Source organism: Pipistrellus kuhlii, unplaced genomic scaffold (genome assembly GCF_014108245.1).
Source record: "Pipistrellus kuhlii isolate mPipKuh1 unplaced genomic scaffold, mPipKuh1.p scaffold_m20_p_11, whole genome shotgun sequence".
Classification (NCBI taxonomy): Eukaryota; Metazoa; Chordata; class Mammalia; order Chiroptera; family Vespertilionidae; genus Pipistrellus; species Pipistrellus kuhlii.
The window spans coordinates 3841123-3867664 of NW_023425416.1; the positions used below are offsets into that span (position 1 = coordinate 3841123).

Genomic DNA, 26542 nt, shown 5'->3' on the forward strand with positions numbered 1-26542 from the left:
GCTCCCACTGCTGACTCACCAGCTGTGAGCCCAGCTTCTGCCTGAGTGGCACCACACACCCCCCACTTGGGAGTGCATTGACCACCAGGGGGCAGCTCCTATGTTGAGTGTCTGTCCCCTGGTGGTCAGTGTGCGTCATAGCTACTGGTGGTTCTTTTTGCATATTAGCCTTTTATTATGTAGGATTACTATTCTGTCTCTTTTTATGAGTGATTTAAGTATAGAGATTTCACTATTAGAGTTTAAAAATACTTCCCCCCATGCATTTAAAACAAACAGCAGGACTCCATGGGCACTTCTTTGGTCATTTATGTGATGACCACCTGCTATTTTTATTCTAGTGCTTGCTCTCCTTATATACTTTTTCTCCCCCTCTTGTATTTCTTCATCCTATATAATAAAAGGCTAATATGCAAATTGTCCCCTTGACCAGGAGTTTGACCAAGGGGGAGGGGCCGGCCGGTTGGTCAACCACCTGTGGCCCCTCTCCCTGACCAGCCCCTCCTCCAGTCGCCTCCTCCCTCCCCCCGCCCCCGATCAGGGGTGAGGCTGGCCCACCAAATGCCCGCTGCTCCCCCCCCACCCCCCTCCATCAGGGGTGGGGCTGGACCACCAACCTCTCACGGCTCCTCCCCCTGGCCGGGCCTCTAGCTAAATAGTAATAGCTAACTTTTTTTGAATACTCATGATATGCTGGACTCTGTTTCAATTGATTTATAATATTAACTCATTTAATTCTCACAATAGCTATGACGATGGGCCTGTTAGTTTCCTGGATTTGTAAATGAGGAAACTCTTCAGCTGCCCTTTCTCATAGTGCAGTAGCATCCCCGTGGACTCCTGCCAGCATGTAATTACTCATAGTGGACTGGTTCACTGGCTAATTAATTTCCTTACAGTGTGCAGAGTGGGGATGTTACCAGACTAAAGGGATCCGTTTGCCAATGTACATCACACCCACTAAGACAGGACAGGACTTGGCAGCAAATAAAGTGAGGGTTTGTTTTTAGGAAATGGTCCTTCCCCAGTCACAGGTGAGCTCATGGGCAAAGACCTGGCTCCCTGAGGGCTTCTGAGGGATGGGCTATGTAGGGAAGTAAGAGAGTTAGGGTCATGGCCAGGGTGATCTGGTCCTGCTGTCAGCCATGGTGTCACTTCATCTGGTTTTGCAAGAGTGTGGTCGGTGGGGTCATTCTGGAGCTGAAACACTGCTGAGGCCTAGATGTTGTCTCTGGTTTGACCCAAACTCTGACTCTGGGTCATGGGCCTGAGGCTTTGTTCCTGAGAGTATTTGATGCTGATCAGAACCTCATTGTTCTGAGGGCTTAATAAATAAGGGCGTCACAGGGCAGGGAGAAGGAGGCAGGTGAGTCAGGGACTGGGAGAGGCCAGTTTGAAGCAGAAAGAAAGAGGAGAAAGGATCCTATTAAAAACGGGAAGTTCTGACTGGTCACAGGGACGGCCTACATGGAGAGGGGTGGGAGCAGTCCTGTTCTAGACAAAAGGGCTGCTAGTGCTCTATTTTATTTTATTTTATTTTTTAAAATATATTTTATTGATTTTTTACAGAGAGGAAGGGAGAGGGATAGCGAGTTAGAAACATCGATGAGAGAGAATCATTGATCAGCTGCCTCTTGCACACCGCCTCCTGAGGATGTGCCCACAATCAAGGCACATGCCCTTGACCGGAATCGAACATGAGACCTTTCAGTCCGCAGGCTGTGCTCTATCCACTGAGCCAAACCGGTTTTGGCTCTTTATTTTTAAAGGTGACTCCCAGAAGGCCCTGTTCACTCTAGCCTGAACACAGAGTAAATACAACAAAGTGTTAGTACTTGCTCTCTTGCTTTCTCTTCAGTAGTTTTTCCTTTCCATGAGCTTTGGCCCCTAATCATGCACTATGTTGCTTTTCTTTATTTGCTTCTTTAGCATGTTTTCTTTCTGAAGGAGGAGTTGATGTGTTGGCATTATTGCATTCAGGGCCAAAAAGAAAAATATTATTGTTTTTAAAATTATTATTCTTCCTCTTAAAAATCAGATTCCACTTAATCTCTTTTACGGGTAGAAGTGAGTGGGCTTCTTCAGAGCCTGTGTTCAGCAGTCAGACCATTTATTGTATTTTATGACCAGAACCCCGGTGCACAGATTTGTGCACATTGAAAGGAAATTAATTAGAAGGTGGCCGGCAGGGTGGGACTGGTTGAGACAGGCCAGACACGCCCTGGAGCCAACCTCCCACAGTCCCTTCCTGGCTGGCCACATCTGGGTCCACGACACAGCTCAACGGGCGTCTGTGAATTGAATGGGGTCCCGCTGGTAGGTGGGGTCCCTTGGCCTGGCCTGCAAGGATTGGCTGAAACTGGCTCTCTGACATCCCCTGAGGGGTCCTGGATTGGGTGAGGGCATTTCGTGGGTGATGCACCCGGGAATTGGGCTTTCTCCTTTCTGGTTCTGGGGTGTGTCACCCGAGAACCACTGCTGCCAAGTCACCACAGATCAGCAGCTCCTGCTTTGAGGGTCTGCCCCCGGTGGTCATTGTGTGTCATAGCTACCAGTGGGACAGTTGCTTAGCCTTTTATAGATATAGGTACTCAATGCAATGTCTTTTCATCTGCACCAACATGTACTTTTCCAGTCTCATATTTTCTTTGGTAACATGACCAAGGTAGTTGGGTGGTAATTTGCATTCCGAATGACATTAGCAAAAACTAAACTGGAATAAGCACATACCAACTTTGGGCCTTCGCAGCCCTCTCAGCGTCTGCCTGCCTTGCTCTGCCCATGACAAGGGGAGTTTTATTTTCCTCTGGATTTAGAGCTAATTCCTTGTTTGTATTCACTGTCTCCTTGCTCTTGAAGCCTCAACATGAGGTTTAAGAGCCTCTTCTCTGGAAGAGCAGGACTTTATAGGAGGCGGTTGTTCTGTTGGACAGAGAACACAGCTTTGTCCCCACGCCCTCACCTTGGTTTCACGCTGCCTTTCAAGAACCCTGCTCCTGTAAGCGAGGGTGTAAGCCTTCACTGCCCAGACGCGTTAATGGAGATGCAGTTGGTTACAGCCTCGGTTTGATTATTTCCTCTCAGTGTTGATTTTAAATAGATTGATTTTCATTACACAAATAACAAATGACTTTTTTCTATAATGTTTTTAAAAATTTATAAATTAGACCCTTTTCTGGATCTGCCCTCGTTTTCTGGCATTCGGCTTGGGGAAGTTCATCTGGGCCTTCCGTACACATTTATGTACAGGGAGCTCTAACTCTAAAAGATGCAGAATGCTGCTTTGTGTGTGGACACGTGTCTGAAATGTTCATGTTATTCTACTTCCTATGTTGAGAGAAACCTGCTGACTCCGTTAATGTGCCTGGGAGAACAGTCACAGGCAGGGCCTCGTGCTCATCGGACTAGGCTGGTCCATGAGCAAATACAGGTTATTCCCACGATCTCTGATTTATTTCCCACGCATGCGGGGAGGGTCAGTGATTCCGATATAACTCAGAAATTCAGGCCGATTCAGCCCTGTGGCTCCGTCCTTTCCACGGGTGGCTTCGAGGCCCTGGTAGCCAATAAAGAGCGCAGGAGGGTTGCAGTGGTTAGCAGTTTGGCACACCTGTTCCAGGGAGCTGAGGATGCGGGGCCCTTGGATGCGGGTGCTCGTGGCTGGCCAGATGTTTCCAGTTCCTCACATGGTCTGACCTGCTGCAGTGCAGGCTTTTCTATTCCAGGACCATTCAGGTTGCTTCCCCCTGACCCCTCTACTTTGGGAACACTGCACAAAAGAGCCGCGTCCCCAGTCCACGTGTGAGCACCATGTTAGCCGGCACCCGAGAAGCAGACCCAGTGCACGGGGTGCGGGTGGGTGGGTGGTTTGCAAGATGCTGTCGGATTGGTTTGAAGGTGGGTGTTTTATCTGTGCGGGGTGTGTATGCAGGTTCACGTACCGTCACAGTGACATCACAGGCCTTCATTCTTTTCAGCAGAATGGCTTCTAATTTTTGCCAACTCATTAGTCAACAGAGCCCAATATCAACAGTACAACGATTGAAAACCGACTTCTGCGCATGGGCCACGAAGTTTCAATAGCACTATACATGCACGCCTGCACGTGGTATCTTGTGGAAGAGCCACACTCAAGGGCCAAAGAGCCGCATGTGGCTCTTGAGCCGCAGTTTGCCGACCACTGCTTTACACCATCCATTTGCTTCTCTCCTTTTTACTTCCCCTAGAAAATACAAAAGTAGATTTAAATTGTACCTCCCTAGATATATAACAAATTCTTAATGAACGAAGTTGAGCTAATGAAGTTTTAGACCCAGTCAGTGACCCTGTTCTTCCAAGTTTAGGGTTGACAAATACAGGTGATTATTAATTACTCCGGATGAAAGCTCAGAGTGAGCAGTGGCTTTAGAACTGTGTTCACTGTCCTAGTTTTCAATTTAAGAACAACTGATTTGCAGCAGGCTTTAATTGGAGTCAGTGCAAAAGCAGTCAATGTGTTTATATGTCTATGAAGCTGGTCTCTGGATCAATTGCAATTAGTTTGCAGCAGATTGCATTAAAATATCTAAAATTAATACAGTGAGTGCTCCAATGAAAAGGCATCGACTATGACCGCACTGTGGCTGTTTTTAGTCTCTCTCAAATGTTCTTTTCAAACCGTATTTTTCTTCATCTTCTGCTAACTGCTCTCAATGGGTCTGTCAACATAGACTTAATCTATTGATTCTGCCCCACTTGCCTTTTTAAAGTGGTCCCAGAATATGGTATATATCCTATATAATAAAAGGCCAGTGACCAGAATGGCCAGAGACCAGAACACCACGGCCCCTCGCCAGGCTGGCCCTGCCTCCCTGGGAGCAGTTAGGGGCTCCCCTAGGCAACGCAATAGGGTGCCAGTTTCAATGGGATAAAGTTGAAGAAATAGGGGGGAAGCTCTTAATGGTCTGTGGGGTTGGGATGGTCAGCTCGGAGTAGGTTTGGAGTGTGCTGGGGAAGAAAGCAGAAGATCCTATTGGAATGTCTCAGCACCTACCTTTCTCATTGGGAACTAGGACGGCACCAGACGTGGACTAAATGGGCAGTTGTCTCATAAATGCGCTTGGGACAGACATGTTCATGGCAGCAGCAGGACTCCCAAAACTTCACTGATTCCAAATAGTAAACAGCTATCAACGTCAAAGAACAGAAAAATCCTCTCCAACTAGAGGCCCTGGATGTTGCAATGCAACTGAAGGAAACACCACTTAAGGAGGAATTAGAAAAACCGGAAGTATGCGACCAGAGGATTATGGGATTGTGGAGGACACCTGAGCGCCTTGGGCTAGAATGTGAGCCTGTTATTGCACATGTTCATAGTCAGCCCTGTAGTCCTCAGTCTCACAGTATTTGGACGTGACTTTGGTGGGAAATTATTTCAATAGAGGTTTCCTGTTCCCTTGCACAAGGAAGATCAGAATTGAAGGTTGCATTTGTTGCCTTGGTTTGAAGCAGAGGAAAATGGGATGGTGACGAATAAGAAACTTTGGAGATAGTGAAGGACAGTTTGTCCAGACTGTTGAGAGCTCAGAATTAGAGTTTAATTGGGATAGAAATCCTGCTAATAGCACCTGATGCCTGAAATCTGAGCACTCTACTTTTAGGTTTTCCAGTTCAAGTTTTTGGAGACTGTCTATTAAAACATTCCTGGTTGGAAAGTGCAGTACACCATGGCCTCTTGCCCAGGCTGGCCCTGCCTTCCAGGGAGCGGTAGGGGTGATCAGGCAGGCAGGCAAGTAGTTAGGGGCAGGAAGGCAGGCAGGCAGAGGTGGTTAGGGATAATCAGGCAGGCAGATGAGCAGTTAGGAGCCAGTGGTCCCGGATTGCGAGAAGGATATCTGACTGCCAGTTTAGGCCTGATCTGCAGTGGGATCGGGCCTAAACCGGCAGTCAGACATCCCTTGAAAGGTCCCAGATTGCAAGAGGATGCAGGCTGGGCTGAGTCTCCTCCCTCAACCCCAGTGTAATGTTTAATCTTCTCTTTCTTTAGAGAGCTTTTACTAAATGCCTGAAAATTGAGTTTTTCTTAGTGTGTAATGCGATGTGCTATTAAGTCTTTTGATACAATGAATGTTCATTTTTTAAATTTTTTTAAAAAAATTTAATGTTTCATCAAGACTTAAAAGTTTAGAAAATTAACAAATCTTATACAATTCTATAATATCCAGGAAATGATGGGAACATTGCTTACCTGGCAGTTTATTTTTATCCCCATAGGTTTATTTCTAAAGAAGTGTAGGCCAACTTCAATATTGAAAACACCATTTCCAATATTAATAAGGATAGAACACAGGGGTATCTTTTAGCTTTAATCATGTCAACATTTGAATTTTTAAGAAGTGTATTTAAATTATATTATGCTTATTTCAGGTCTAAAAGACTTTTCCATTTTTAGAGGAGGTAATTTTCTGGGAATGAAAAATGATCTGAATAAAGGGACAAAAGACAGGGTTTATTCATTTGGACATCTAACTGGTATGTTTTCAGTGTCTTCCACAAGTCCAGCATCATCACGGTCTTCATTACAAGAAAAAAAAGATGAAGGACCGCGCCCCCCCTCCCCCAGCGCCTGGAGCCTCTGTGGAATGGCCCTTGTCCAAAACAGCTGCATGAGTGTATTGTAGCTTTGAGATTCCAGAACAAAGCACCATTTAAGGACACACTAGAGGTGCTGAAAGCTCATGGTAACATGTGGTAACGCCCTGTGGACCCCATTGGACAGTCTGTAATGTTCCTTGGCTGTCCACCGAGGCGCTTGCCGGAAACCACAGGGAGGTGTGTCAGGAGGCCTTCCACCACCAGCCTCCTGGCCCAGGTGTGTGATGGGTATTTTGATTTCTTTGTGCATTAATGGCTTTGTCACCCCATCTCCTGTGACTCATGGATGGAAATGAACTTACATTAAGTATACTTATTTTTTCCTGTTTCTCTTCTTTTAAAATTTGGGCTCATGGATTTGATAGGGAATGCTGTTGATCGTATTGGATAAAATGTGAAGAATCTATTTGTTCATGTCATTCTGCCCTTTGATTATTTTCTTCCAAGACAGATAAAAATAATTGATCGGTAGTAAGGTTGCCTTTCAGACACCAGTTGCAGTTTTTAGAACTAGTTTAATTAATGGTGACTCTTTCAGGTTACTGAACTCTGGTGTGTGAGAGAGATAATCTCATTAAACATGTAATGATTATACCAAATTCCATTAAGAACTTCAGTAAGGAAATGGATTAGTCTGTGGCCTATTGACCTGAAAGTGTTAAAAAACAATTAACAATGTCCATATAGGTATTGCTGTGAACTTTATTTATTTGGGGTGGGGATGGCGGAGGCATACACTATATAATAGAGTCCTTACTATTTTTAAGAATAACTTTTCATTTTAAAATACCTGTAGATCTACAGGGAGCTATAAAGATAGTGCAGGAGTCCTGAGTACCCTTCACCCAGCTTCTCCGAACATTGGCATCTTACATAGTTTTAGTACAGCAGCAAAACCAGGAAATCGACATTGGTACATTATTATAAGTTTTTCTCTCTTAGTCTGTGACCAGCATGGCTAGAGAGTGGACGTGTTCCTGAGAAGGGGCAGCTGGGGATTGAGAAAAGGAAACAAAGGAGACCAGGGAAATAATAGGGAAAGCTGGCACCAGGTGAGACACTGCCCCCTGACAGTGACCCAGACCTGATTCAGTGTGTTTATTATGCATAGCATGATTCCAGGAAGTTTTACCAGAGTTTAAAACAAAGGATATCATGGGAAATCATGGTTAAAGATTAAGCTGTAACTCTTCATTCTTGTGGCTTCTTTGTAATTGTCACTCCTGGCTAAGCCCGGATAATTTGTCTGTTCCTTGCGCCTGGCTGAATTTAAATAATGAAACCCACTCCTGGCACCTGAGCCTAGGGGTCAGGCTGACAACATACCTACCTCTGGCACAGTATGTTTCCAGGACATGGCTCTGCCAGTGCCATTGGACTCAGCTGACAATAATCAAAGAAATGCTCATGTGCCTTCCCAGGCGCTCTCTATATATTACTGTTTACTGGACATAGATCCTACTTACTTTTCATAGTTTGTTAAAATTTTGATGTATTTGTGTGTGCGGTTATCTTTTACATTTTGATTAGGAAAACAGTTAAGCATGAAGAATTTGTTGGTTTGTTTATAATCTGTGTTGCTGCCATTTGAGGGTACCTGTAGGACTGGCCTTATAGGTTGTCTGTCAATTCACTTGTTATTATGTGTTCCCCTCTCTCCCAATTTCTCTAGGCAGTCCACTTAACCCCCAGACGATGGCTGAACCTGCAGGAGTACCAGAGCAAGAAGCTGATGGCCGACAACGGAGTGAAAGTTCAGAGGTTCTTTGTAGTGGACACTGCGAACGAAGCTCAGGAGGCCGCTAAGAAACTGAGTAAGCTCCCCCTCCTGGCGGAATGCATTGCCCCGATTAGTGAACTCACTAACCCGCTGTGTTGTGGGTTATACTCACAGTGGCAGAGCCAGTGGGGAACTTTGAGTTGCAAAAGCAAGAGAGCCCAATTAGGGAAACTTCTTTTATAGGAGAGAACAGCACATGGGATGTCACTCTGTGGTAATTTTCCTGAGTTTTAATCACCGTTTCTCTTGTCTGTGGCTTAGTGGATCAGAAATATGGTTGAAGGCTATGGAAGGTGGGTCAGGAAAGGTGGTTGGAACCTTTTTTAAGCCTCGTTGACCTGGGGAGAGTTCCCTCTGCAAATGGAGGAGAGATGGGGAGGAAAGACATGTATTTCAAGGTCAAGTTGACTGGTTCAGTGTGTTGCACTCCCACTTACCAGCTCTGGTTTTGCCTTGGTGCCTCAGTTTCCTTATCTGTAAATCCAGGCTAATGCCACATGCCACTGCTGTTGTATACACACACACACACACACACACATAATATACATATATACATATATATTATACACACATATGTTATATATGTGTGTATAATGTGTGTGTGTGTGTATATATATATATACACATATATATATTTAGTGATATATATATATATATATATATATATATATATATATATATATATATATTTAGTGATTTCAGAGAGAGGAAGGGCGAGGAAGAGAGATAGAAACATCAATGAGAAACATTCATGGGCTGCCTCCTATACACCTGCTACTGGCATGTGCTCTAACTGGGCAACCAGCTGGCCACACCTGCCAGACACTGTTGTGTTTCCTTAAGGGAGATTGTACAGGGCAGAAAATCTAACCAGTTTCTTAGTTAAATTAGGAAATGAGGAGTCAGGTCCCGCTGTCTTTGTCTTTGGTGGCATCTTATTGTCAGCCTGGATTAGAGCTGGAGCAGAGAAACAATATGAGCCACATACACATTTTCACATTTTTTAAGTCACCTTAGGAAAACTAAAAATAAATGGACGAAATTAATTTTAATAATATATTTTGTTTATACCAATATATCCAAAATAGGGTTTTAACATGTGATTAATATAAAGTAATTTATCAGTGGGATGTTTTTCGTTCTCTTTTGGTCCTTATCTTTACAAAAGCTGTTTGAATTTCCCACCCAGCATACTGCCTTTCCCACCAGCCACACGGCGTGCTGCGCTGGCCGGGCCGGTGGCTCCCGCTCCATCAGCCGGGTCTGGGCCCGGAGGGTCTGCAGGTGCATTCCCTGCCTGCAGCCCCGGGAGCAGGTGTTCCCCACGCAAAGTGAAGGCTCGAGCGCCCGCAAAGGGGTTTTGCCTAGGCCTCACAGTCCCTTTGAGAGTGTGAGGCAGAGGCAGGCTCCCCGCCTCAGTTTCCCAGTGTCCGACACCCTTTGAAGGTGAGCAGCCACTGCTCTCTTCTCTCCCTTCCCACGTTCCTGCAGCTGCTGCTCACAGGCCTTTCTGTGCTGCCCGTCATGTATGTGCACTGTGCACCAGGCACCACGGCGCAGCTGTGGAAGGAAGATAAGCAAGCCTTTTTTCTCCTTAGAACTTAGACTCCAGTGAGGAATTAATTTGTAATCTGCAGATGCTAAATGTAGAGACTGAGAGCAACTGATACATGGTTTTAATTTTATTTTTTAGTTACAGTTTATATTTAATATTATTTGGTTTTCGTTTTAGGCGAGAACGACCAATATTTTAAGAAATGAAAATTGATTTCACTAGCAAAATTGCTTTTTAAGGTGATCCATCCCCCCCCCCCCCCCACACACACACCAATAAAATGAGCCCTAACCCAAATGAGTGCTCCTCAGTAAACTCTGGCAATAGACTCAGAAAAGGTTAGTGTTCCAGCCTTTTCACCAGAAAGGATCATTTTTGTCTTAATGTTCCTGTGCTTTCGGGATTGGGTAATGAGAGCAAAAGTTCATGTTGGCCTTGGTCTTCGTTTTCCCCATTATTTTCTTACATGTGCTGACATACTAGCATTCCAGGTCCGAGGCCCCTCTAAGGGAATGCTGGGAGCAGCTGATTCCCCGACTTCCGTGGGTGGGGCTTCCTGACCTGATGGGCTTCCTAGCCATGGGTTCCTGTGAGCAGTTAATCCGCCTGCTCTGAGGCTGGGATCGCTCTGTGTTTTTGAGACGGGAACAGCGGGAGAGACAGCCAGTGAAACCAGATTACAAAATGAAAAGAAAAATGAAAATCAACTTTTGAAAAAGCCAATTTGGTTTTTGAGGAATGGGTTTTAAGAAAATCAAACTGGATAAAAGGTGTGGGGATGATGTGGCTGGGTGTCACCGCCCTCAAAGGAAATGGAGGGAATGAGTCCAGGCCCCTCATTTGGTGAATGGGCGAGGAGTCCTCTTACTCAGTGAGTGCCTGTTGTGGAAAGAAGGTCTTGGGTTTGGTCGCTGAATAGTCAGTTTTGTTCAGAGGGAAAATTTATAGTTTTGGAAGAGGAGATGGGACCAAGTCTACCTGGGTGAACCGAGGTGATAATAAATGTAAAAGGAAGCACATACATCACTGAGATTGCCCAGAGAAAGCAAAATACGGAGCCTGGCAGAACTCCACAGTGTTTCCATCTCTGTCCCCACAAGATAGGTAAGAACCAGGAGCACAGTGGGAGTTTTAGCAAATAGATTTGAGGTGAAAGTTAAAACCAGATCACATATCTTTCTGATTATCCTGAAATTGGGATCTCCACTTTAAAATTATGATAATTTAATGGGGAAAAACTACATGGAAGGATAATATGCCTAATCTGTAATAAGTGCTCTATAAGATTTTATTACTATCATCACCACCAGCAGCAGCAGTAGCAGTATATAATTTCAGGGGTTTACAGATGTCATAGAAAAATTAGAGACATGATAATCAGTACCTTATTGGTCATACGTTAGAAGAGTTCATATTTTAATTCAGAAAGTTTGTAAATGATTGAAATGTGTATGCATGCTTACTTTTCTATGTTACATTTGGGTGTGTTTTGAAATAAAGTGACATTTTATAAGTTTTTTTTGAAAATTGATGCTGATGTTAGGCATACTTATGATTTCCAGTAATTTCTGTGAGGATGATATGCAAATCTCTCTCTGTGTCTGAAGCCACATTCCTGGTAGTCTGTTGTCCACCCACTCCTGGGTGTCTCTGTCTCTCCATCTCTCCTTTGAAAATGGAACTGGCCATCTCTAGGATGCTCTACTTCTCTTCCTCTTATGTCCCTCTGCTTACCCAGCCGAGATACCGCCAGGCTGTCTCCACTGCCTCTCCTGTTTGTCCTATTCAGTCAGTTGGCAAACCCTGCCATTTATGTAGGATGTTAAAAACTTGGGAAGTTTCTACAACTAATAATTGACAAAGATGGGATTTCACAGCCTCATTAGAGCATTTTCCCTCTTTGCTAACTTGATGATGACGTTCTTGGAAGATTTTTATATGTGAGCCAGCATTTTTAAGATAGCAAATATGTATTAATAAAATTAGAAGATTGAATTAAAACCAGATCTAGCAGGTTCTGAGGAGCAATTTATAGAAACTGTGTAATCTGCAGATATTTTCTTAATGATCCATTTTGTTGTATCTCTTTGGGCAATAGAACATTTTGCCATGTAGTTATGGAAAACTTGTTAATTTGATCATTTGTTTAAAATGGGTAATGCAAACCTTTTGTTTCTCAAACAATTTATAATGATAAGATACTGAGGAGAACCTAATTTTCTTACACAGAAAATGGACATGTCTGAGAGTAAATTTGGTTTGGTGAATTAAGTTTTAATATGTGGGTAATTTTCATTTCTGTAGCTGTTTGTATCAGCTACCTTTTAAGAAGGAGTTGTTTTTTCTTGCCTACAATTTTCTCCAGAGGTTTATTAATTACATATATTCACATCTATGAGTTAAATTTAAGTATAAAATAAACAGATGACTACAGAATACCCACTGTGTGCATAACTAGCCTTGATGTGCCTTTTTATTCTCTTCAAATAATGTATCTCACATGATCACAAGGCCTGCCTTGAAAGTGTATTTGCATTAAACATACTGAAACTGTATTAGGACCTCCACTTTTTAGTTTTTGGGATCTCCACAGTTTGTTAGTTAATCCATTCATGTTGATATGAGATTCTCAATGTTAGTTTAAGCAAGAAGATTATACTTAAAAAATGGTTTTGTTTTATTTATTAAAAAATATATATCTTTATTGATTTCAGAGAAGAAGGGAGGAGAGAAAGATAGAAACATCAATGGTGGGAGAGAATCATTGATTGGCTGCCTCCAGCACCCCGGCCCCCCCCCCCCCCACACACTGGGGATCGAACCCACAACCTGGGCATGTGCCCTGACTGGGAATCAAACCATGACCTCTTGGTTCATAGGTCGAGGTCCAACCACCAAGCCACCCCACGTGGCCAGACTGTTTTATTTTTTGCTGGGAAAGAAATCAAATTATATAAATAGAGAAGTTAATATTCTTCCAGCTAATGACCTGCATTCTAAAATGTTTTTATTTGTCAATATGATAACATCCTTTTCATTTTATATATAATCACATCCTGTTTAAACTTTTTTTTTTAATATATTTTATTGATTTTACACAGAGAGGAATTGAGAGGGATAGAGAGTTAGAAATGTCGATGAGAGAAATACATCGACCAGCTGCCTCTTGAACACCCCCTACTGGGGATGTGCCCGTAACAAGGTATGTGCCCTTGACCAGAATCGAACCCGGGACCTTTCAGTCCACAGGCCGATGCTCTATCCACTGAGCCAAACCGGTTTCGGCCACATCCTGTTTAATATAAAAAGGGCACTGCCTGTTGATTGATTGACATGTCCGATTCATCCTAAGACAATTAAATAATTACAAGCCTCCTTGATTGTTGTGGCTTTGTCACACCACATTATGTGTTAGGATTGTGTCAAAAAAACTTATAAATAACCTTTGTATTGAAATGATGGGTAATATGCAAATCAACCAAACTGCAGAATGACCAGTTGCTATGATGCTCACAGACACTCAACGCAAGAGCTGCTCCCTCCTGGTCTGTGCGCTCCCATAGGGGGGAGCTGCTCAGCCACAAGCTGGGCTCCTGGACTGTGAGAGGAAATAGGCCGGGCCGAGGGTTCCCCATCTGGCCTCGGGTTGTCTTACAATGATAGGTGGAGATAACATTGGGTTCTATGTAGTAAATCTGCACATTACCACCACATCAGCTGCCTGTTATTTTGAATCTGGAGTCGGGGATGCAAAGAAGCTAGGGTAAGGCAAATGCGGCCATGGAGGCTGCGCACTGGCTGCTTCCCAGAGGTGAGGGGATGGGGCTGACCTCCCAGCTCCCGGGGCAGATTGCCTGTTCCTGCTGCTGCCTCTCCTGTGTTCCTTCCCATTTCTGAGCTCATTCCCCACCTCCTTGGTAATTATCTGAGCCTCCTCATTTCTTTTTTGTAATTTACTTCATGCTTATTTAAGTCCTGAGATATAGAATATGCTCAGTAAGTACCATTGTTATTCATAAAATATCCACTTACTGATGTTTCCTTAGTCCTCCCTAAAGGAACATGGAATTGACACAAAAGGCATTCCCTGACTGTGCATCAGGATGTTCCCTTTTCCTATTGTATACATCTTTGCTAAGAGATCCCTTTTTATACGTGTTCTTTTCTCTTCTTCCTGAGTCTGCAGGTATGAATGAGTCTCTGATCACCTTAGGTTTTCTGTGCTGGACGTCTTCCCTCACCATCTTGTGTTCCCTGACTAACGCAGCAGGACACCTACACAGGGGAGGCAAAGTCCCAGGGGCAGGCAGCTCACACCTGCTTGCTGGTGCTCCCCTTAGAAACGAGTAGCAGTGCTCTGCCAGCCAGGGCCTCGACGAGAGTGGGCATCTAACAAAGCAGGACTGCCCCTCTTTCCACACGTGAACCATAGAAGTCCTGGTGTGCTGAGCATTTTGCCAGTGTGATCTCGGATAGGCTTCGCTTACACAAAAGGAGCGCTTCCTTCAGGAACTGGTTCTGAATCCCACCACGTCCCTGCCCGCCCAGGACTGTGTATCCATGGAAATTGGGTAGTTTCTGTGTTTTCAGTATATCGTTAATGGAGTTGTTTGTTAACTTGCTCTTTAAAACTACCGCACTGTGAATGAACGAGTGTTGTTCTCCGGGACTTTCCTGGGAATTATGGGCCTTGGATTCAGCCTGTCCATTGGGAGGTTCTGCATGCCCTTGAGGCTGCCTCAGGGGGTAGTCAGTGGAGCGTAACCTTGCTTGGGGCACGGGGGCATAAGAGCTGGCTCCATATCATGTCTGACTGGGTATATTGGCCTTTTTAAAAGAAATATTAAACATAAACAAGTAAATCTCTTCTGATTCTGAAAGGACTTTACTCATTATTTTGATTTGAGAAAATACAGAGAAGTAAAAGCCTCCTCATGTCCCAGGATCCAGAGGGAACCTGACTTACCATGAACATGTTTTCTCCCACCTTTTATGCATTCATTTGTTCAGTCAATAACATTAATTTCTGGGTACATATTTACGTAAATATACTTAAGAAGGGCTATCTGTTTTTATACTTGGGAAAATACTACTCACACAGTTCTATGTCTTTTAAAATTACAAGTTATAACATGAGCATTACCTAAATACTGAACATTTAAAACTATTAATGTTTTTTTTTTCTTAATCTTTAGTTTGTTATTTCCTATTGTGACTTGTTGGGAATTTTGTTTGTTTGTTTTAGTATGTTAGATAATGTTAGCTTCTGAATCCTGAAACTGACACATCTCAGTGGCCTCTCCAATAAAGAGTTATGTCTCAGTCATATGGAAGCCTGGTGTGGGGTTCAGTCTGCCTCTGAGTGTGACTCACCGACCTGGGCTCCTTTCTTCGTGCAGCCCGGCCCGCAGCACGTGGCTCCACAGATGTCCTGGCACTGTGCTCACTGCTGCCGTTTGCAAGGGGAAGAGCATGGAACCACATGTGGAGAGTTTGCAGGGACCACATCACATCAGCTCAGCTCGCATTTGTTGGCGGAAGTTGTCAGATGAACGCAGTGAATTGAAGAGAGACAGGGATAGCTCCTGGGTGTGCACCTGGGGACAGGAAGGGGTGGGACCGTGCAGCAGGCTCTGGCATTTGGAATCGGGAAATTGGTCTGTTTCTTGGCCCAGAATGAGCATGGGCTATATTATTGTATATATACAGTCAGCACGGCGCTCATGGCAGCTGGACTTTGATTATTTAAGCTACAATTTACCTGACTATGAAATTGAGGATAATAATACACACTTTCAGATATAAAAGCCAAACATTGCACATAATTTATTCAAACAAGGCACTCATCAATTTACCTTCTCTTTTGGTCTGAACTGAGCATGTGTTTCAAGCACCATAAAAGGAATATAATAATAGCTATCAGAAACAGCAATAGCAGATAAAAACTTAAAATGCTCAGTGCTCTTGCAATAACACCTGAGTGTTAAAACTGTATTTAGTGTACAGCTCGTCAGATGATTTGATAATGAATATATTGCTCACATACTGTTGGTGATATTTTCTAGGGAAAGTGCAGTGTATGCAATCAAAAGTTGCATAATTTTGAAAGAAAGTGAAAAATGTGCTTTATATTGCAGTGGAATAAATATTATATTAGCTAAGGAATTTTGCCTGTAAGAGGCTGTGCTCTCACTCAAGGTGGTGGCTGCAGGCATTGGTGTTGTTGAATAGATGTGCATAAATAGTACTGAGGCTCCACTTGGCTTTTCTGGGTTACCGACAGAAAAGTCAGGGAATGAATTGAGAAGGTTTAAAAAATACATATTGCGTGATCTACTTTAGGATCAAAACCAGATGAGTAAACAAGCTTCATCATATATGTGTTTTTGTTTCTTTTATTCAACATGGAACAAGCTTGTGAGTCTGCTCTTCAAATGAAACTGGGCAATTATTAGATTTTTATTTTTATCTTTGTCTGCAGGCTTTAGTTTGAGCGAATATACCACTCCAGTGTGGGGAAGGGGAAGCAGATGGGGTGTGGATAACAGAGGGGAAATGACAGTGCTGGAAGTATTTGATATGCAACAATCAAACTGTTCCCAGTCCTCAGATGGGAGATGTATCGCTGAGAAACAACTTCACATAAAATATATGTTTTCTTTATAAATAAACTCTACCCGAGTATCGTAGACACGGGAAAAACTAGATCCCTTGATGGCTCTCCTCTTGCTTAGAATGCCTACTGCTCTTCCCCTTTTGGCAATTTGGGATAAAGTCGTGCAGCCAGTTGTGCAGGACATAGGCCTGGTCTGTCCCAGACACACTGTGCCCCTCGGGCTGCTTTCCAGTGTGGGGCCCCATCAGTGTCTTGTGCTTTTGTCCAAGTTCTTCCACAGGATGCTTCCCAGCCCAGGGGAGAAACTCTACAGTCGGCCGTAAATCCACGTCCTGTGTCTTCCACACGCTGGCTATTCACCCAGGGCAAGTGATCTGAGCTCTGGAATCCACGCTTTCCCGTCTGCATGTGGGTTGAATAATAGCACTGGCTTCCTAGGGAGCTATGAGAGTGAAATGGAGCCATGCCTGTGGAAGCTTTGGCAGAGTTGTGTACCCTAAAGTCTCATTAATGGGCAGCTAGGGTCATTGTCATTGCCCTTATTACCCATTCGTTTTGGTCCAGCTTAATGTTCTCCTAGTGCTGCCTTCTGGGGATGCTGGTGGTGTCAACAAGGTGGGCTCTAGAGGGGCCTAGTTCTCTTCCTTTTAATTTGCTGAAGGCTGAACCCGTTGTGATTGACATTTTACGTGGACACCGTGAATTTCCCGTGAGGTGCTGTAGAATCTTGGGTGACTGTGCCTGGTGTGATGATGGGAAGAATATTTGGATAGGTCTGCATCTGAGCTGTGGTTTTCATATTCAGCTACCCCCCTCTCTCCATTTTAGGTGTGGGATGGAGCACTGAGTATGATTGTCAGTAGAGCTGCCAGTTCCTTTTACCCACCGTGTAGATTAGTATCTTGGAGGACAAGGAGAACGTGTTCCCCCAGACCATTAGGGGTGCTGGGTGAATCAGCATTGAATTAATACCCATTTAGATGTGGGCGGCGCCACTGGTCCTCTTGTGATTCTGAATAACTTGCTTGGCATGTTTGGACTCAGTTTCTTCCCCTGGACCGGGAATAACGGTTTAGGGATATTTGGAGGATCTCCTAAGGGACTGTTCCAGTCCTCAGAGAAGTCCTGTTAATAAGGTCCTCTTCCTTTTCCATAGGACACGACTTCCCGCCTGGACTCTCATCCTCTGGCCTTGCACCCTGTCTTCAGGGGTTACAAACTCCTATTTATGGGAGACAGAGCAGATAAAGGGCCAGGTTTCTAATAGTTGTTGATTCCATCACTCACCTCTCTGGATTGTCGTCTTGATTACCTCTATGAAGCCAGAGTCCTGTTTTTTTCTACTTTTTCTGCATGAGACCTGGGGCAAGTACTTAGTCCCTTTGTGCCTTAGTTTCCCCATCTCAAAAGGGATTAATATTTCTTGTATCAGAGACTTGCTGAGTCTCCTCATTATTGAAACAATTCCGGTTGCAATAGATAACTGCTCCCCGTCAATGTTAGCTATTTTAATCTTATCATAGTTATTATTCACAGGTGTTTCCTGCTGAGTTTACTTGACTTGTAGACCTGAGAGAGGGCGCAGGGCTGCCGGGGCATGTAGAAAATTGGGATGGTTATGAAGGGTACTTGGATAGAGATTTCCATTAGTTTTTGGCGATTTGTGACTTGTCTGCAGTGACCTCTGCACCCCACTTGATATGTTTAATGCATTGTATAAAGGTTTGATCATCTAAAGTGCAGCTTTATGGCTCATAGTTCACCGAACTCTTATTTCATTTTCTCTTGTCCTTTATTGGCCTGAGTCTGTTTCAATGTTTACGCTCCTCTAACCAGAGTGCCCCTCTGCCATCTTTAAGTTTTTGAGCTTCTCTTTATTTGTTCTATCTCTTTTTTATGTGCTCTCGTTGTGCTCTTGATTTATTGTCTCTGAGAGTGGCAGGAGAGGCTCTGGCAGACTCCCGGGACACCTGAAAGGGCCCCGGTGTGGCCATGAGCCGCTCATTCAGCCACTGGTTAGCGGTCAGGAAGCGCACAGCGCACTGTTCAGAAGAGGCATTTGCTAGTTGGCATGCTTCTATAACTATAAGTAAGTATACACTTAGAAGTTACTTCTTTAACATTCTCTTTCTCTTTTAATGGCAGTTTTATATCTTTTTCCATCTGGGACAGTGTGAGACTTTGTAGGATAGAGAAATAATCTTAAGAATACTTAACACTCTGAAAAAATGACATAAGAAGCAAAACCCCATTGTAGCCTTCAGATTGGCAATGGAAATTGTCATAGTCTTTGTTGCTTGAATATGTTGGGTGCCATGTGGGAAAAGAACACAGTACAAATACTTTTATGCTTCCTGTAGATTTGTAGGCGTGATCCCGTTTGTTATTCACATAATTCGGCATGTTGGGGGACAGGAATTGTTTCTTTCCCAGTGAAGAAACCGGTTTGGGGACCTCAAGGGGCTTGAACAAGGACTTCCATGGCAGATAGGTGTGGCCAACACTTGCAGGAGCAGAGGAAGAGTCCAGATAGCAGCCTACATCCCATATGTTCCAAATACAAAGTTATAATCAGGCTAACAGTCTGTCAAGTAGGCTAAGACACAGATACCCAAAATTCAGAAAATGTCTCACCTTGATAAACATATCTTCACAGTGGTCAGGAAGGGCTGTCCTTTCTGGAGCACAGGCAGGCACTGGCCGGGTAGCTTGGTGGGTTAGAGCAGTGGCCGGCAAACTCATTACTCAACAGAACCAAATGTCAACAGTATAATGATTGAAATTTCTCTTGAGAGCCAAATTTTTAAACTTAAACTTCTTCTAACGCCACTTCTTCAAAATAGACTCAACCAGGCCATGGTATTTTGTGGAAGAGCCACACTCAAGGGGCCAAAGAGCTGCATGCGGCTCCCTAGCCGAGGTTTGCTGACCACTGGGTTAGAGCATCATCCCAGTATGCCAAGGTTGTGGGTTTGATCCCTGGTCAGGGCACATGCAAGAATCACTCAATGAATATACAAATAAATGGAAAGCAAACTGATGTTTCTCTCTCTCAAATCAATAAATAAAAATTAGAAAGCATGTTTGTTGTTGCTCAGTGTTGAGTATTGACCTATGAACCAGGAGGCATGTGCTCAGGTTCTTGGCTCGGTCCACAGTGGGGGTGTTGCAGGAGGCAGCCAGTCAATGGTTCTCTTCCATCGTTGATGTTTCTGTCTCTCTCTTTCTCTCTTCCTCTCTGAAATCAATAAGAAAATATAAAAAGTTATGAGAAAAAGAAAAGGACTCGCAGTATAGGTATCGCCAGCTCCTGGCCTGCCATCCCTTTCTTCATCAGCCCCTCCAGGCTGGAGAGGTGCCTCCTGTGCATTCATGTTTAGATTCCTTCACCTTTTCTGCAAATAGCCACTCTCTGGCAAGCCTTTCAGCCTTGGAGTGTACAGAGGATGTGCCCTATCTTTTCCTCTGGAAGGCCAGATCCTGGGAAGAGGCCCACGCTGGGGCCCAGTGGGCAGACAGTTTGGGACAAGGGTATAGGCACGTCCCCTTGGCCTTGCAGAGTCCTCACTCCGTCCTCTCATCAAGTCTGATTAAGAGGCCAATAGTGGGTGGGCCATCCAAGGTCGGAGCTGGATCCCTTGTTTGGTCACTTCAGTCACATTATTAGTCAGTTCAGTGAAAAGTAAAATTGCTTCATTTAGGATGCACTTACTATGTGCAGGCATTTGGTGCTGGAGATGTCGCTGTGAGGGGGCTTTAAATTCTTTTGGGGAAGAGAGAAAACAAACATGTAAACAATTACAAATAATGCCCAAAGCTTATCAGTTCTGTGATGAGAGTAACAGGACAGTGAGCTGGCGATTGAAGGGTAGGGCAAGGCTTCTGCATGGAAATGGTTGCAAGGAGATCTCAGGGAAGTGTGTTCCAAGCAGATGGAACACAGGGGTGTTGGCCATGAGCTTGGTGGCCTCAGGAGACGAGGTTGACCATGGAAGCTTGGGGCCGTTGGCTGGGTAGTGGAAGGAAGTGAGGTTGGGGAGATGAAAGGGTCTGGGAGGTTAGGCTCTGTAAGAGATTCACATTGTGTTCCAGTAGGTTCCTTGGGATGATATTAAACAGGAGAGTGATAGTAAAACTTCAGATGCAATTCATTACCTAACAGTTAACTCAATGTGGCCTGTCAAAATTTTAATTATTTTCCAGTTCTCAATGCATCCCCATGCCATACAAATCCCCCCACTCTTACAGTAGTTGAATATCAGAGATATATTTTGTGGACATTTTGAAGAGTTAAACATGGGCGCTCCTGGCAAGTAATGTGAAAAAAGTGGCCATATATTTAGCTATCAAGTTTTATGTCCTTTGCTAAAAATATAGAACCAGGAGAGCTCTGAGCATAAAAAGAGGCATGCTCATGGTGTTGGTTATTTCATAACTATTCTGAGGTGCCAATGTCTCCGTCCGCACGTGATTTATAGTAATATAAGTAATGTGTCGGAGACTAACAAATCAAAATCTCATTTCAAATGTGTGACACTGATGTTGTGTTGACTTATTGTTTTATGTGTTAGATTTCTGATAAAATTTGTAAGACACCTTTTGAAAGGAGTAACAGGCAAAAACAATTGTGGTATCAGATATTCAGCTGTATGTGCTTTCTCTTTGGATAGTGATTGCTAATAAAAGTTTTAATTGTGGTAAGTAGCATATTAGAGTAACCGCCACTTAGGAACCCTCAATACTTTGAAATCTTTGATAGCAAAGGGTTGCAAAGTAGCTTGATAATTAGGAGAAAACAAAGAGCGATGTTTAGGTTTTTGTTGTAGTGTATTTTTTTTTTTTACTATTAAAGATGTTTCCTCAACAATTATCAGAAGTGTAGCTTAGGAGCAGCTGAATGAAATTGTCATTTTTACGCAGAACATTGGAAATCGTAGACAAGGTTTATTGTATGTTTTGGAAAATGAAGGATCTTTTCCTCGTCTCACAGCTGTGCACACAGAATGATAGCATCTTCTCCTGTCTCCAAGTGACCATCTGTTTTTATGGGACTTGACAGGTAATTTATTAATTTTAAGAGGTTTGTTTTAGTGAAGTGTTGGCAAATGTTCATGTAGCCATCTTTTAGGAAAATGCTGTAAAGCTCTGGCATTTTTTAGGGCCTTCCTAATGGTCTGATGAATCTTTAGAAATCTTTTTTTTCTTGTCTGTTTTGAAATAGATGAAAATATTTGCCAATGACAGAGTACGCTCTGCCACCGCCAACCAGTGCCCAGTTGGCACGCTCATGTTGCTTTGGCCGGATTCAGGAATATTAACTGTCCGATCGAGAAAGCACTTATTGAATTGTTTTTCTTTCAGAGCTATCCGAATTTGTTTTTGTTGTCTTTTTATTATAAATGTTAAACATAAACATTAAGTGCTGAGTTATTTTTTTTAGACTCTGCCCTTGACTATTCCAACTGTCACTACACTGTGCCAGCATCCTCTGGGCATCTTCTCAAATCTTGCAAAAGATGTCAGCTGCTTTCCTGTCCTTCTGACACTTTTTAGGTGGCGCGGAGTTACGTAGGCTGAATGCAAAGCGATAAGAAATGCCCGTTATTATGCTGACTGCGACACAATGTGGGATTCTTTATGGCGAGCCCTTACGCATGCCCTAATACTTTATTTATCCCAACGCGCTCAGCAAGCCGGCCTGCCCTTGTTTTCTGCAGGTAAATCAGGTGGCTGGAAGTAGGCCTACCGATTTTCATTTGGGAAGCTTAAGTACTTTCGGGATGAGTAACAGTGCGGGTGAACAGAGTCGAGCTCCATCAGTTCTCTGTCGGCCTCTCAGTCACCAAGCGATGCTAGCAGACTTAATCATTCTCAGTTCAGCTCCCCAGTCTGCAAAATGAGGTTTCTGACATTTCCTTCTCTACTTTCCTGGCATAGCATTAGAAAAACCGACGAATGTGGTGACTATTTATCGGGTGGCATTTGCTGAGTATGGCTTTTGAGAGTTCAGGACTTGATGAATTAAAAAAAAGCAGTTTAATTGTCTATAATATGGCTCTCTGGGAGAGAGCGAAGCTGAGGAGGAGGATGGTGATGGTGTGGGCGGCAGGTAGCATAACGGTAAACCAGAGGGGCTCGGAATAGGGGCTGAGCCCTGGATCCTGGAAGCAGCTGTTTTGGTTCAGATCCCTCTCCTGTCGCTTCCTAGTTTTGTGACCTGAAGCCAGTGACTTAAATCTTTGCCTATTTGATGTCAGATTTGGGATTTGAGCTATGCCCATCTCAGCATGTGCTGCTTTTAAAGCAAAACTAAAAAGCTCTGAGACATTCCAGAGCATTTGAAAAGGTCACCTCACAGAGCATATAAGCACAGGAGGAACATCCTTGTCTTTTTTAAAATACTACAGTAATTTTTTTTTTAAAATATGCTTTTTCTGACTTCAGAGAGGGAGAGAGAAACATCAATGATGAGAGAGAATCATTGACCGGCTGCCTCTTGCATGCCCCCCGACTGGGGTTTGAGCCCACAACCTGGGCATGTGCCCTTGGCCGGGACCCTTCAGTCCACAAGCTGATGTTCTGTCCACTGAGCCAAATGAGCTACGGCTAAAGTAAATTTTTTTTTGTGGTATTTTTTTTATTTTTCATTTTATTTTTTAATTTTTTCTTTTATTATATGTGTACATATCTTTTCATTGTCTCCCCACCCCCATTAAAGTAAAATTTTAAATACCCTATGGACTCATGGATGTCAGCTGCCCTTGGGGAGGTAAATGAATTGGCTGCCCGAGCTCTGAGATTAGCATATTGGATCTGCTACAAAGCTTGCTTATTTCCAATCTCAACAATCAGTGAACCTCATTATTAGTAACAGCTCTTTCTTTTTTCTTTATTAATGAAGCACTTCTTCTGCAGAAGGAGAATTTTGTCCCAGAGATGCTGTGGGCTTCACTGGGCGTGATCTCAGCACTCCTCCGCTTGGTCCTGGGCCCTGGGGCGGGGGATTGGCAGGAGTAGAAGACAGGCCTCCTCATCGGAGCTGCAGCCTCTGAGAAAGTCATTGACCAGAGGATGCACTGTCCTCGCTACAAAATTTAAAAAGAAAAAAAAGAAAAAAAAAGAAGAAAAAGTCTAGTGTAAAAAGTGGGAACAATGGTTTCTTTTGGAAATACATGGTGATTTATTTCATTGTGCAAGTGATTCTGATGCAATGGGGGTGATTCTCTGTTAGTTTGGGATCGAGTTGGCTGATGGCATTATTTCGAAAATGTTGAGGAACTTCTGTCATGGAAGTAACTGAAGTAAACCTGACTCAGGGACAGGGAGCGGGAGGGCTGCCGGGGGAAACATTTCAGCAGGGCAGCGATGTGTGTGCTCCTGTGGCATCCCCTGTGCTCGCCCCGCCCCGAGGAGCAGCACCCGCCCAGGAGGAGCGGCACCCGCCGAGGAGGAGCGGCACCCGCCCAGGAGGAGCGGCACCCGCCCAGGAGGAGCGGCACCCGCCCAGGAGGAGCGGCACCCGCCCAGGAGGAGCGGCACCCGCCCAGGAGGAGCGGCACCCGCCAGGAGGAGCGGCACCCGCCGAGGAGGAGCGGCACCCGCCGAGGAGGAGCGGCACCCGCCGAGGAGGAGCGGCACCCGCCCAGGAGGAGCGGCACCCGCCGAGGAGGAGCGGCACCCGCCCAGGAGGAGCGGCACCCGCCCAGGAGGAGCGGCACCCGCCCAGGAGGAGCGGCACCCGCCGAGGAGGAGCGGCACCCGCCGAGGAGGAGCGCGCTGGCCGGGGCAGCTGCAGACAGATGGGGGGTAGTTCTATTGTCTGCCTGCTCTCAAGATGCCACACTGCTCACATGTGTGAGTCCCAGTGTGGTCATTTTTCGTACCTTCTCTTATCCCGGGAGAGAGCAAAGGGGGCAGGGGGAGCATTGAGAGTCCTTTTCAGGATCATCCATGACCAAGACCGTGCTGACTCTGATGGTTCAGGAGGCAGGGTCGGAAGCAGCAGTGGGCTCATCCAAAGGCTGGGAGGTAGGATGAGCTGGAGAGGTGCTGAGGCAGGCGTGTGTTGGTGTGTAAGGAGGTCAGCAGGGCAGGAGCAGGCTGCTGGAGAGACAGAGAGAGAGAGAGAGAGAGAGAGAGAGAGAGAGAGGGCAAGCGTGCACACAGGGAATGTCACGGGCAGGGAATGCAGATCTGTAGGATTTGTGAGTAATAGGGACACTGGCTTGAAATTTGCTTGAAAAGAGTAACCGTTCTGCCCATGTTTAACTTTGATTTTGAAGTGTTCATTGAGTCTTTTTATGTTATAAATCTTTCCCTTTTCAAGTGTACAGCTAGTTTAATGACTTTTGGTAGTAGTTATATTAAGTTATGCTCCCATCACCGAAGTCCCGTTTTAGAGCCTCCCAACTTACTGTTAACCCCATCCCCTCTCCCAGCCACAGACAGCCCCCACTACTTCCTGTCCCACGGATTTCCTTTGTCTGTAAATCACATTACAGGAGAGGTAGTCTTTAGTTTCTGGCTTCTTAACAGAAGCGCATGTTCCACTCAGTAGGATGTGTTGGAGGTTCAAGTCACTGGAGGTGTTACTAGTTCTGTGATTCTATAGAGTATCCCATTGTATGGATATAGCATGTTTTTCTAATTATTCTCCAGTTGGTGAGCATTTAAGTTGTTTTGAATTTTTTGCCTTTTGTGATTTGTGCTGTTGTGACTATTCTGTGTAACTATTTGTGTGGAATATGTCCTTATTTCCCTGAGGTGGAGTAGGAGGCAGAATGCTAGCCCCATGAACTCCCTCTGGTGCTGCGCCTGTGGCTGTGTGACACCACGTGGCAGAAAGGCAGGTCTAATAAAAATGACCGAGTGTCAAGGAAATGGAGACCTCAGTCCAAACGCTCCTGTAAGGAGTCTGGCGAGAATCCAATCACTTGGTGCCAGGCCTCGGACCTACACTGGGACATAGTTAGTGAACTTTGCGGGTTCTGTTTATTAAAAGCCATCTAGATACGAAGAAAACGAATGGTTTTGACCTCATATGTTCTTGTGACACTATGAATACTTCCGCCTCCTAGGTCAATGGAGTGAAATGATGCTAGGGCCTATGGTAAACTCCCCTTTTACGAAACTGCAGTGGCTCTGAGCAGGCAGTGAGATGGCCTTTGGAAAGGCTCCCCTGGCTGTGCTGAAACTAGCGTGTGGAGGAGCCAGGGGCAGAAGCGGGGAGAGCAGTCAGGAGGCGAGACAAGTGGTGGTGGAGGCTCCACCAGAGTCCCTGTGCCCGGCTTGGAATCAGGCAGAGGCGGGAGGACAGAGGCACCTGGCCCTGGAGTGGCATGGGAGGAGCACGGGGAGGGGATGGTGGTGCTCAGGAGCCCTGGTGGATGGAACATCCCAGCACCGCTGGTCAGTCTCAGGTGGAGTCTGAGCCCTTAGCAGAGGGGGTGGGGTTTACAGTTGACTCAGTGGTAAAAGCAAGGGCTTATAGGATACTAGGGGCCAGGTGCATGAAGATTCGTTTATGGGAGGAGGGGGGAGTTACCTCAGCCCTACCTGCACCCTCTCCATTTTGGGAGTTTCTGTGCAATCATATGAACTAATTGTCTGAGACCCCAATCCAGTTTGGTTTGTTGCTCACAGAATAATAGAGGCTTTTTTAAAATTTATTTTATTTTATTTTATTTTTTTGCTTTATTGGTGGAGATTTCCAGGAAGTTTTAGAATATCTTCCCTTCACTTTTTCCTAGCCACTCTGATTTTACTTATGTCCTCACCTTTGCTTTCCCTCAACCCCCACCACAGCAGTAACTTGCTCCAGGCTCACTCTGCTCTAGTGTCTAGGATAGGGGTGTCGAACTCAATCAGAGAAGGGGCCAAAATCTAAAATCCAGCCTAAATCGCGGGCCAAATGGTTTACTGAACAGTCATAAACTGTCATTGTGATGGAAACGCAGCG

At 44.7% G+C, this 26542-nt stretch overlaps 1 protein-coding gene across 2 annotated transcripts in view; it reads left to right on the forward strand.

The window, feature by feature from the left end:
* The window catches only part of SUCLG2 (succinate-CoA ligase GDP-forming subunit beta), a 209927-nt gene that overhangs the window by 44871 nt on the left and 138514 nt on the right, over positions 1–26542 (forward strand). Inside the window, exon 2 of one of the 2 annotated variants that reach the window (XM_036430579.2) lies at positions 8306–8447. In XM_036430579.2, the coding sequence (XP_036286472.1) occupies positions 8306–8447 (142 nt within the window). The remainder of the gene's footprint in view (positions 1–8305; positions 8448–26542) is intronic. The other variant, XM_045578946.1, reaches the window with a different exon arrangement.